Raw genomic sequence first — 12360 nt, forward strand, 5'->3', positions numbered from 1 at the left:
TGTAGATTGCAAATGCAGCCCAGACATTAAATATCCTATTACATTCTTCTCAAAAAGCATTTTGGGGGCACCTGGGTGGCTCAGTCAGTTAAGCGTCCTACTCTTGATTTCGCCTCACATCATGATCTCAATGTCGTGAGATCAAGGCCATGTGTCCGGCTCTGCACCGGGCATGGAGCCTGCTTGTCCTCTCTCTCTCTCTGCCCTCTGTCCCTCCCCCATGACACATGCACTCTCTCTCAAAAAAATAAAAATAAGAATGAAAATAAATGAATAAATAAAAGCATTTTGTTAATGTGTATAAAGGAAGGCACTTTTTATGTTAAAAGTATATATTCACATATACACTGTATACTTTTGTGGACCTTTGTACAACACTAACCAGTACTGGGTAGATACATGTACAATGCCTGTAGAAGTTCCAAGGGGCAAAAGGCAGAACTATTCTCTATGAGTATTTACATTCTCCATACATAAGAATGAAGTTTGAATTTATGTTAACTATAATAACAAAAATGAATGTTAATATTAACTCAGGACCTATTATGAGTCTGACCCTGGATTAGATGTTTCAGTTTTCACCCTCATGATAATCTATGTGAAAGGAACTATTATTATTTCAGTTTTACTGATGAGAAAACAGAGGCTTAAGTTTAAGAATTTAAGGTCACAGATAAGATTATATTTGTAGGTTGTTCCCACACTGACAAAATGAGGCATGCTATATTTAAATTTCAAAAGCCCTAGTATTTAAGCTAAAAGATGACAGAACCTTTCTTGGGTATTCATGTTCTAAATTGTCAAATCTGTCTTAGATCAGAAGCAAAAACAAAGACACCAATCACAATTCTTGATCATTCTGTCCTTCAGGGAAGCAAGCTTTTCTAACAAGACATACAGATAGGGAATACCTCTACATAAATGCATAGTTCCTCATGATTTCATGTGAGGAGACTCTGGGATAGGAAGGACAAGTTCAAATTCAGTTCAAGAAACAAAGACAAGAGCAAGTTCAGCGCAAGGAACTGAAAGAAAGCCAGTGGCTGGAGTACATATACTCTCAATGTCACCTAGCGATGCTGGAGGAGAATTTAAGTAAAACGACCTAAGACGACAGAGTCTTTTAGCCAAGATTATATTGTAAGTGTGGGCATTCAGTGACCCTCTCTTGTCACCACCCCAGGTCCAAAACAGCAAAAATATACAAAGTTACAGACATGTAGGGGCTTAGTGTGTGTGTCTGTGTGATTTAAAAAAAAATTAAATATCTCCATGGAGCAAACACAAAATAGAAATGCAAAAGAAATTACAGACAGAAGTGTCTAGGAGTCCTGCTTCTGTGGGCTAATGGGGCCAAAAATGTCCACAGGAAAAGTCTGGGACCTGAGTTAGGCTCACAGCTGGAAATAAGCAAATGTGGAGGGGGGAGCTCCACACCACAGTGAAAGGGGGCTTTAAAACTTGCCTTATCAGGGCTCCTGGGTGGCTTAGTGGGTTAAAGCCTCGGCCTTCGGCTCAGGTCATGATCCCAGAGTCCTGGAATTGAGCCCCGCATCGGGCTCTCTGCTCAGCAGGGAGCCTGCTTCCTCCTCTCTCTCTGCCTGCCTCTCTGCCTGCTTGTGATCTCTGTCTGTCCAATAAATAAATGGGGTCTTTAAAAAAAACAAAACAAAACAAAAAAAACCCTTGCCTTATCCAGGGAGGGGCAGAAGGCAGACACAGCCTTACAATCAGACTTGGGCCAAGTATGCTGGCCTGGCAGTGGATCTTGGACATTCTATCACTGACATGAAAAAGAAGCCTCCAGATGCAAATATAACCCTTGGCTCTGGTTGGGGTCCTCGGAGGTAAGAAGCAGGTAATAGCAAATCCCTAGGTAGGGCAGGGTGGGTGCTAGGAAAGAACATGGGGAAACAAACTCAAGATGACCCTCTAAAACATAATTCCAAAGCACAGGAGAAAACCCAGCATTAAGAGGGTCCAACACGGTCACCATCAGGCTTACCCACCCCCTCCCCACCATGAAATGAAAAGAACAGCCTCATAGTGACTTTAAACTGAAGCTTTAAAAAACAAGTAGGTTGTTGCACAGAACATCTTTATCAGCTAGAATTCAACATTCCTCACATTAAATTTCTTATTATATAAATCTTGAAGTTTTAAGTGTTGAACTCATACTTTCCAGTGAAGTGACTAGAAACACAGTGTTACTATCTTTAGCATCTGTGAGACCATGGGATACGTTTCTGCTCCCTCAGAGCCATGAAGGTCGAACTTCCAAGGTGCCTGCACCCTTAGAGAATGAAAGACGACCTTGGGACAGCTTGTGACGGTGGAACGGACACGGCTTGCCAAGGTGGACGACACGGATGGAAGAGCTAAGCCACTCCTGTGACAGAACACCTCTCTCTGACAGAAGGATGGGAAAGTGGGCAGAACAAGAAAATGGTCCCTGAAATTAAACATGGCCTGTAGAACTATATTCAGTCTAGAGTTGGAACAAACTTATTAAATTCTCCACCTGCCCTGCCTAGAAGTGTTTATGTTTATAAAGCATAGTTACATGTACTATAAAGTGGGAGATCCTAAATATAGAAGATGAGCATTTGATGAATGAATAGCTGAATGGCCATCCATTCTAAGCAGGAAAAAATTGAGGCTTCGTGCACATTTCTCTCCATCTTTAGGACAAGCTCAGAAGAAGCTGTGCGAAAACCAAATTCATCAATTCAAGTAACACACCTAAAGAAATTCCTGTAGTATTCAGTTTTAGAAGGTCACTGCACGGCTCTGATTCCTATACTTGTTATAAGCACCAGCCATTTAAATGAATCATGTTCCTTCTCTTTATCCAAGAAGGACGTAGCAAGAGATGCGACTAGGTACAAAGGGTGAGGGAAAGATCCCACATCCAGGCTCTAATCCCCATCGGACTCTCGGCTCAGGGGGAGAAGCACCCCCACAGAAAGCTGAGTGAGCTACCTCACCTTTCTGAAGCCAGAACTCCAAAGGGGCAGCGATGCATTAGCCAAGGACTAGTTGTAGTCATTTTTTTAAAACCCCAGACAGAAGTGATTACAACGCTAAAAAAATCTTTTGTCTTCCTAACCCCTCACAGGAGATCTTGGAGAGCTCCCCAGATGTCCAGCCTGGGGCAAAATCTGACCTGTCTAGAATCGTAGATTCTAATGACATGAAGTGGCACTGGGAAGTGGCCAGCTCCCTGTCCCAGGCAGTGCTCAGATGGAGAGACCTGTGATGATGCGTCAGAATGTGCGGGCATGCCTGAGGTGGGAGGCTGCCGGATTGTTGCTTCCAAATCTGGAACCAAGGACTCTGGGCCAATTCTTAGGCCAGAGCTTCCCCATGTAGGAAAGGCAATGCCAGCACAGCCAGCAAATGCTGAAAAGGCTCAGAGACCACTGTGGTCGTGAACCCACAGCTTCCTGACGGCCCACTCTCTACTTCACTGAAGGTGGTACAATTATAATGATTAACGTGCATTTACTGCCACTGACCTAAAGCCAGTGAATTCCGCCAACAGAGAGTTCTTAGAAAGAAAACGAAGAAATAACATATAATTACGACTGGCACTCAGGCGCTACATATTCAGCTCTTTGTTTCACTTCTTTCTTCTTCCTACTGAATTCCTTTGACCACTTCTCTGTGGCTTTAATTCCCTCCCCCAGGGGTGAAAGAAAGCAGGGGAGACTCAGAGTCACCCACATGGCAATCTGTGGTGAAGGGGAAGGTAGAGGAGGGCAGGAGGATATTAAACTTACTGTAACAGTGACTGCTTTTTTGTCTTTGTTAGTATGGTACAAAGGAAAGTGTGGGCTCTGGAGTCAGACTGAGTTTTGACTTCTTGTTCTGCCACTTGCTAGCTGTGAATCCTTTGGCAAATAACTCAGTTGGTTCAACTCAGCTTCCTCAGGGAGAAAATAGGGATATGCATATCTGTGTTGGAGGACAGTTGCAAGGATTGGAAAAAGTAATGCAAAGAGCCAACTATAAATCCTTCCCATCAGGTAAGCATTCAAGCTGCCTTATTAAAAGTACCTAAAGTTTACTCTTCTCATGTAATTAATATATGACTGAAAGCAAACGCTCTTCTGCTGAGAAGTAGGGGTTCCCCAGTAAATGCGCACATCTTAATCGGCCAATTTCTTGGTATAAATTTGCATCTTAAAGTTTGCATTGGTTAAACTTTACCTGTCGACTTCCCTGCTTGGAGGAGCAGCTACTTGTGCTCCTTGAAGGTGAGACCAGTTTTTGGGACACCCCAAGGTTCTTCTCGTCACTCATCATGAGCAGTGGGTCACTTGTCTTTGGTGCGGTCAAAATGCCATCCGAAGACAGTGGAGCCGAGAGTACAGAAGTCCCACGCAGGCAGGTGGCTCAGTTCTTATCCAGTACGTTTTAAAACCATTTTGGATGACCCAGAGGAAATCTCTAAAAGCAAAAGAAAAGGATTACAGAGAAGATCAGAGGCACCAAACACCATCTGTAATTAGCTCCCAATTGTCTACAGTACAGATCACAGGAGCCACTAAGCTTAGTTGTATCAGGAGCTGTGAAGGAAAAGATGCTCTACACCCATCTTTTACTGGAAATTATGTATAATGGGTTTTTCATGTAGTTTTGCAATATGCCAAAATTAAGAACAGTAGTAAGAAAATTTTAATCCAGACACATACAAAATCAGAACTATAAAAAACCATCTCAACCACAATGAGATTTACCACTTCATACCTACTAAATGATAAGTATAGCTTTTTTAAAAAATGGAAAATAACAAGAATGGGAAGGAACCGGAACCCTCAGGCATTGCTGGTACGGACATTAAACAGTACAGCATAGTTACAAAGAGTTCGGTAGTTTTTTAAAAAGTGAAGCAGAATTTTCATCTGATCCAACTGAAAACAGGTGTTCAAACAAAAACTTGTACAAGAAGGTTCACGGTAACACTACTGGCAGTAGCCAAAGGTAGAAACAACCCAATGTCCATCCACCGATGAATGGAAAAACCACATATGGTGTACACTGCGGTCTGAATGTCTGGGTCCCCCCGAAACTCATGTGTTAAAAATCTTAAATTCAATGTGATGGTGTTAGGAGCTGGGGCCTTTGGTAGGTACTTAGGTCCTGAGGACACAGCCCTTATGAATGCAATTAATTATAAAAAAAGATGACACAGAGCTCCCTAACCCTTTCTGCCATGTGAGGATACAGTAACTCCACAACTGGAAGAGGGCCCTCTGCCCATCATCCTCATTCTGGGCGCCCAGCCTCCAGAACTGGGAGGGATAAATTTCGGTTGCTTATAAACCACCCATCTGTGGCATTTTGGTATAGCAGTCCAAATGGACAAGGACTGCATAGCCATACAATGGAACATTGTTCAGGAATTAAAAGGAATGAAGTTAAGTGATACAAGGCACAACATGGATTAATCTTGAAAACCTTATGCTAAGTGAAAGCAGCCAGACAGAAAAGACCACATATGTATGTTTCTATTTATATAAAATAACCACAGTGGGCAAATCCATAGAGGCACAAGGCCAAGTAGTGGTTGCCAAGGGCTGGGGGAATTGGGAAATAGGGTATGGCTATGAGGTTTCCTTTTAGGGTGATTAATGTTCTGGAACTAGATAATGGTGGTTGTTGTACAACATTGTGAATGACTAAATGTCACTAAACTTATAGCAGAAAATGGCTAAACGTTGATTTTATGTTATATGTATTTCACTATAATTAAACACACACACACACACACACACACACACACACACACACACACACACAACTGATTTTTGGAGGGATGGGGTGGAAGATTTGTTCTACCAAAGGTTTGGAGACATCTTTTAAAACATCATTACATAGTGTGACAAAACTATGAAGGAAAACAGAATTTCCCATATCGTCTATAGTATCCCAGTAACTGAAACAATAATCACCTTGGAGTGCCCATACTACCTACTGTCAAGTCCCATAGTAAGAGTTACCCATACACATGATCTCATTTAATCAACAGTCTGCTGGGAGGACTCTTACAGAGGAAAAAACAGAGTCTCTGAGAAGTTAGGTAACTTGCCCAACCACGCAGCTGGCAAGAGACGGTATTCAGGCTAGACGCCAGACCTTTCACCTTGGTGTTGGAAATGATCACCCTTTAATAGCTGGGTGTGGTGATAACAGCTACTGCGCAACTCTGGGACCCAGCAGAACTGAGGAACTGCCTAGAAAGATTCAGGAAGGGGCACATCGTAAGCCAGCTTCACGGAGGCCCTGCCCCATTCCTTCAACCACTGCCTTCATCCGTAGCCCTGAGTCAAGGGTGACTAACATGTTTGGTTTTGGCTTCAGAAGACCAGCCTTTTATTGACACACTAAGTCCAAACAAACTCTGTAAATTTCCCATGCATGTTAACAACAATTATATATAATATATATGTATGATTATATATAATAAATATATTATATAAATATATTTAATATATAATATATGATTATATCATATAATACATAAATATATAATTTAATATAAATATATTATATAAATATATTATAAATAATAAACAGATTGAAGATATATATCTTCAATCTATTTAGTTCTTAGTGTTCACATAGTCTTAATTTTAAAAGAAGCATGTTAGGGGCGCCTGGGTGGCTCAGTGGGTTAAAGCCTCTGCCTTCGGCTCAGGTCATGATCCCAGTGTCCTGGGATCGAGCCCCATATCAGGTTCTCTGTTCCTCAGGGAGTCTGCTTTCTCCTCTCTCTCTGCCTGCCTCTGCCTTCTTGTGATCTCTGTCTGTCGAATAAATAAATAAAATCTTTAAAATAAAAAATAAAAATAAATAAAAGAAGCATGTTATATAATTATAACATGATATAACCAGGACCCAGCTAGTTAGATATTATTTTAAACCTTTGGTTCATTAATAAGTACTCAATCTCCTATGCTTTTCATGGACACATAGTTCTTTAAAAATGAGTATGCTGATGAGCACTGGGTGTTGTAAGGAAGTGTTGAATCACTAGATTGTACACCTGAAACTAATATTACCTGTTATGTTAACTGGGATTTAAATAAAAACAAAAACAAATGAGTATGCCAAAGCCATCAACTAAAACCAAGTCAATGAGAAGTATCAGGTCAGAAAATAAAATTAAGGTAAGTGTATAGCCAGAGAACTCAATTCGTATGCTGCTTTCATAGAAACCCCCCAAATCTCTGTATTCATACATATTGGATCCAACAATAACTAAGACTAAATAAAACCAAACCAACACCAGCCTCTTCACAAAGTTAGCTTGGCTTGTGGGGCGTGACTAATTGGACCCGAAGTTAGAAGCCAATGTGGTCGAGTTCAAAACTGCCAAGAAAGGCTGTACGGATATATTAATAGTTGGTTTAATAGCATGTTGGCCGTTGCTGTTGAAGAAAGAGAGGGCAAAGAAAACATGACGGGAACCCCAAACGATGAACTGCGTGTGGGGGCAGCCGTTGCCATGACAACCGATTCCACAGCAGATCTGGAACGCCAGCAAAGGGTTTCTGTGTGTGTCCGCCAGCACTTTTGCCATGTTTTTAAAAGCCGAGGCTCTGACAGGGAGGGCTCGGGACAAGAGACACCACGAGGGGTGGTCTGTAACACGTGCAGAAGGGGCAGAAAGGGATACTCGGGTAAGAGAGAGTCCCAGCAATTCTGAAACTGCCAAATTAGAAACACAATCACCCCGTCCCAGAGGCAACTGATACAAAGGTTCGTCTTTATGGCTTTATGGCTTTATGGCTTCGCTCCACCAAATTTCACCTTGGAGGAAAGAGCTACCAGGGCCAGGGCTGGGAGCTGGCCAAACCCCATACTCATTTAAGGTGGTACTTTGAGGTAAGGCCTCTGCACTCACCACAAGCCTCTTTTTCTCCTCCAGGGAAAAGAGAGGGTGAGACTCCAGCCTCTCCCACATCCATCTCCCAGTGAGTCGGGGATTATCACCTAGGGAAATACATCTTGTTTCATCCCCCAGAACCTTCCAGCCTAGCCTCATGAGAAATTCAGTTAAAATCACCAGTTAAAATTCAGTTCTTTACAGCGTGAAGGGGAAAAGAGGTCAAATTCTGAGAAAAGGAAATACTTAAAACAGGGTGAAGGCAACAGAGGCCTGAGACCGAGGTGTCCCAGGAATGAGGGTGTCCCGTGGAATGAGGCAGTTATTGTGTCAACCTTGGAGAACCTAAGGGCTGACCTGCGGGTCCTCAGAGGGAAGACCCTGACAGGAGTCCCACGACAGAGGACCTTAACAAACAGGAGTCACACGAAAGGTTGGTGTCTCCTACTCCAACTAGCTGACTTCGCAGTGCCGACCTAGTAAAATAGGGAAGACGGACCCCTTAGGGGTGATGGATACTGGCCAGGAAAGAAGGCCCCTGATTCAGGGGCACGGGGACCTGTGAAAGAGCTGTGGGGCTTTCTCCTTTCACAGTGACCCTTCCATGGAAAACCTCTAACTCAAGGGGTTTGTATAAAATATAATAGTTTTCCTACTCACAAGTTGTGAACAACTTAAGGACAATCATTTATTTCCCCCTTATTTTTTTTTTACTGAACATAACTTCCATATAGTAAAGTGAACAAATCTTAAGCACACAGACAGCTTTATGAAATTTACATTTGCAAATACTGAAATAATCACCACCCAGATCAAAAAATAGAACATCTGCAGCCTCCTCAGAAGGTTCTTCCACCCCTTGGCCATTGATCTGACAGGTAGGGGGGCCAATCCTCCTGCTGAATGCTGTGGTACCTGCCCCAAGTAAACCTGTCAGGTAGTCTGGGGACTACCTGTCTGTGCCCTGGAGAGAGACAGCTGGGACTTCCCAAACTCATGGGAGCAGGTTGTAGGACTGCTCTTGTGCCTTCTGCCTGATACAAACGTTGGACACATGACGGAAGTCAGCGTGGGATCTGCTTTCATTTCAACGAACCAGCTGGTAGCCAAATCCAACAGGGATGACAAGCTCAATGCACTTAAGTCAATTGAAAAATGCCCTTCTTGGGGGTGCCTGGGTGGCTCAGTCAAGCATCTGCCTTCATCTCAGGTCATGATCCCAGGGTCCTGGGATCGAGCCCCACATCAGGCTCCCCACACAGTGGGGAGTCTGCTTCTCCCTCTCCTGCTCCCTATGCTTGTGCTCTCTCTCTGTCAAATAAATAAACTAAATTTTTTAAAAAATAAATAATTAATTAAAAATGTGCTTCTGAAATGAGCTAGGTCCTCTCTTATCATTGCTACTCATCTGGGAAGCTGATGGGTCAGGAAATGGTGTTCCCACTACAAGTCCAATGCATGAGACGTGCAAGCATGGAACATCCAGTAGGGAAAAGAGAACTCTGACTTCTACCAAGAATCGGGAAGAACAAATGATCAAGGCACTGCCAAGCTTTTTGGTCACAAAGGCTGATTTTAAGACTCATTATGGCCATTTTCACTTTAAAAAGAACATAGAGTTTGGGCAAAGATGCAAAGGAGATACACAGACTAAGATGTATGTGACTCAGAAGGAGCCAGACCTAAGTTTGCATTTAGTGCTTTCTAATTACAAACTCTATGCACACCTTGACTTGCGCGAATACTTCCATGGTCTTTAGGGGTTTTATGTAGGAAATGGGGCATCTTGAGGATTAAATGAAAAATGAGGACAAGGTGTCTGGGGTGGATAGAATAGACACTCAACAGACGTTAGTTCCGTTTCTTCCTCTCCTGGCTTCCTGGAAGTGGCACACACAGCACCAAGTAAGATCCCATACTCTCCTTGCAACCAAAAACAAATAAGGACTCTGCAGAATTTTAAAACATATTAACATTTCCCCAATCTGTATCACAAATGTGAACAGATTTTTAAACCATAAAATCAGCATGCTTACTTTGAATAAGACACAAATGCAAAAAGATAAAAGTCACATTATTCGTCGCCATTGGCTGTCCAAGGAAGCAACTCAATATTAACAGTGGGTTTGAAACAGTGACCTATAACACAGGTAGTTATTATTCTATTAGGCCTGGCGGTCTGCACTCAAACACTCGGTCATGTTTGGCCAAGAAACAGGTTCTCCTTCCATCCTTGAAGACAACTTGCACGAAGACCAGATGGCATATAGTTCCAGTTAGTTTAAAATCTCCCAATAAAATATATAGAAAAATTATGTCCCAAATTAACACCAAAAAAAATTCATAATGGAATATCCACTTTTGGTCTTTCAGTCTTCTTTGGTAAAAGAAAATTATTCAAATCCTGGATGTGCATCTTTTTAGAAATGATGCCTGCTGAAACCCCTTGATTTCCAAGATGTTACATGACCAACAGTACACCTCTGGTCATTTGGCTCTAAGATCCATAAATTGATCAGAGGTTTCTGGAAGGAAGTTTCTAGCCACAATGCCCTCAAATGGCTGATCTTGGACCTCTGTGTGTCATGCCGGTCAATCTGCTGTAACTACCTGGATGGCTGGCTTGATCCAGGGACGGTGCTGACTGTTCATGGGGGGTGGTGAATTCCGAGACTCAGAGCCAAACTCGTCTCCAAAGAAGTCTGTTCTAGACGGTGTTTCATTTAGGGTTGAAATCTGTCTCACTAGGAGGAGACTATTCCCTGACCTGCCCTCTGTCATGACAGAGGGCAAGATTAACAATTTCCTTTTCATCAGCTCCTGCACTGGAACCACCACTGCTCCCCATCCCACCCGGAAAACCTTTTCTTTTCCAGACCAGTCACATTTTCATCTGCTGTGTCTTATGTGACCCTAATGATCACAGCCACCCAACTCTGATCACACTTCAATTTGTCTGTGCTTCCCCGCAAAGGGTGCCCAGACCTCGAGACCAGCTCCAGGTATGATCTGGCTAGGGCAGGAGGGACGGGCACACCAGCCTCCCTGGCCACATACACGCCACAGCTACGACCACAACCTACACTTGCCTGAGCTTTGGGGACACCACACCTCTTTCTAGCACACGCCGTCCCCACTATTCCCTAGGACTCTGATGCAGTAGGAGCTGTGGAGAAGCTGGGCTCTTCTCTCGGGAAAGGACTCCTTTCCTTCCTTTGGCTGAAATTTGGGACTTGCCTATTCTTTTTTATTGCTGTATTTCCTCACATTAGTTTTGACCCCTAATTCCAGTCTGTCAGGACATTTCTGCGGACCGGTTGCCATTCAGTGGTCTCGGCCGGCTTTTCCTTTGTGGGAGCATTCGCAGACTGCCTAGGCATGTGGATTCTGTCCTCATCTAACAGATGTTACCAGCAGTTTTCCTAAGAAGAGCACCAAGGGTACTGAAATGTTCTCCATAGGTTGATGCTAATTTATCCCTTCATTGGCCTTTCTGGGTTCAAAGTTGCCAACCCACTCACAGTCAATCCCAACTGTATAGCCATGTCCAATTGCCCAAAGTGTACAGATCCGCCTTCTTCCCATCTCCAGGGTTCTTGTTTAAAATGCAGATTTTGGAAGCTCCACTTTAGATGGATTGAATCAGAATATCTGGGGATGGGCCCAATATCCTGTACGTGTGACACAGTCTCCATGGGATTTTGTGCATGATGAAGCTGGTCGTTCTTAACCCTGCTTTTCTGACCCCGAGCAGATCCTTCTCTCTGTGTATCTGTGATGTAACAAGTAGGTAGGAAGCCAAAGCTCTTTTATTATCCTAGGCCTGTGCTTTGCAAAAGGCGGTGCTCAGGCCAGCAGTACCAACATCACCTTGTTAGAAACGCTTACTAGAAACGCACGTTCTCAGAGCCTGCCAAAGACCCGCAGAGCAGGGGCTGAGTGTGGGACACAGCAACGTGTTTTTAGGAAGTTCTCCACAAGTTTAAGTATCACTGACCTAAGTTAATACTCTTCTCCCCATGGAATCTTGAGGCTTCCGGGAAATATTTGTCAGAAATAGACCCTGAGCTCTCCTCTGAGGAAGATTCTGTCCTGCTGCCTAACGATGCCTTTAAGCCAGGGATGGCAAATACCAGATCCATGTGCTTCCAGTCCCCACTCCCATGCTGAATCACCACAGCAACCTCCAGAAAACTAAAAGACATTAGTGGGACAGACAGATCCTATCTTACACAGGCCTGTGTGGACGTGGTGGGGTCAGTGGAGGTCCACGCATTCCCTTTTCCTGATCAGGGGCCTTCATTTCATGAGACATTAAGTGCAGTCTGATCATGAGAGTCACCCTATCCGGATCTGTCCTTGATCCTCAACACAAACTGCCCTCCCTGGAGGCTCTCGCCAAGTACCATAAGCTTGAATGTTGCACTGTCCAGACTCTGGAGAGCAGTAGATCTCAACTCAGACTG

The 12360-nt window shown here is 43.5% G+C and overlaps 1 protein-coding gene across 7 annotated transcripts in view; it reads right to left on the reverse strand.

The window, feature by feature from the left end:
• The window catches only part of OSBPL3 (oxysterol binding protein like 3), a 178345-nt gene that overhangs the window by 83536 nt on the left and 82449 nt on the right, over positions 1–12360 (reverse strand). For all 7 annotated transcript variants that reach the window (XM_047694797.1, XM_047694800.1, XM_047694796.1 and 4 more), the window contains exon 2: positions 4213–4452. In XM_047694797.1, the coding sequence (XP_047550753.1) occupies positions 4213–4308 (96 nt within the window). In that variant the 5' untranslated portion in view covers positions 4309–4452. The remainder of the gene's footprint in view (positions 1–4212; positions 4453–12360) is intronic.

This window comes from Lutra lutra, chromosome 11 (assembly GCF_902655055.1).
Source record: "Lutra lutra chromosome 11, mLutLut1.2, whole genome shotgun sequence".
Taxonomy (NCBI): Eukaryota; Metazoa; Chordata; class Mammalia; order Carnivora; family Mustelidae; genus Lutra; species Lutra lutra.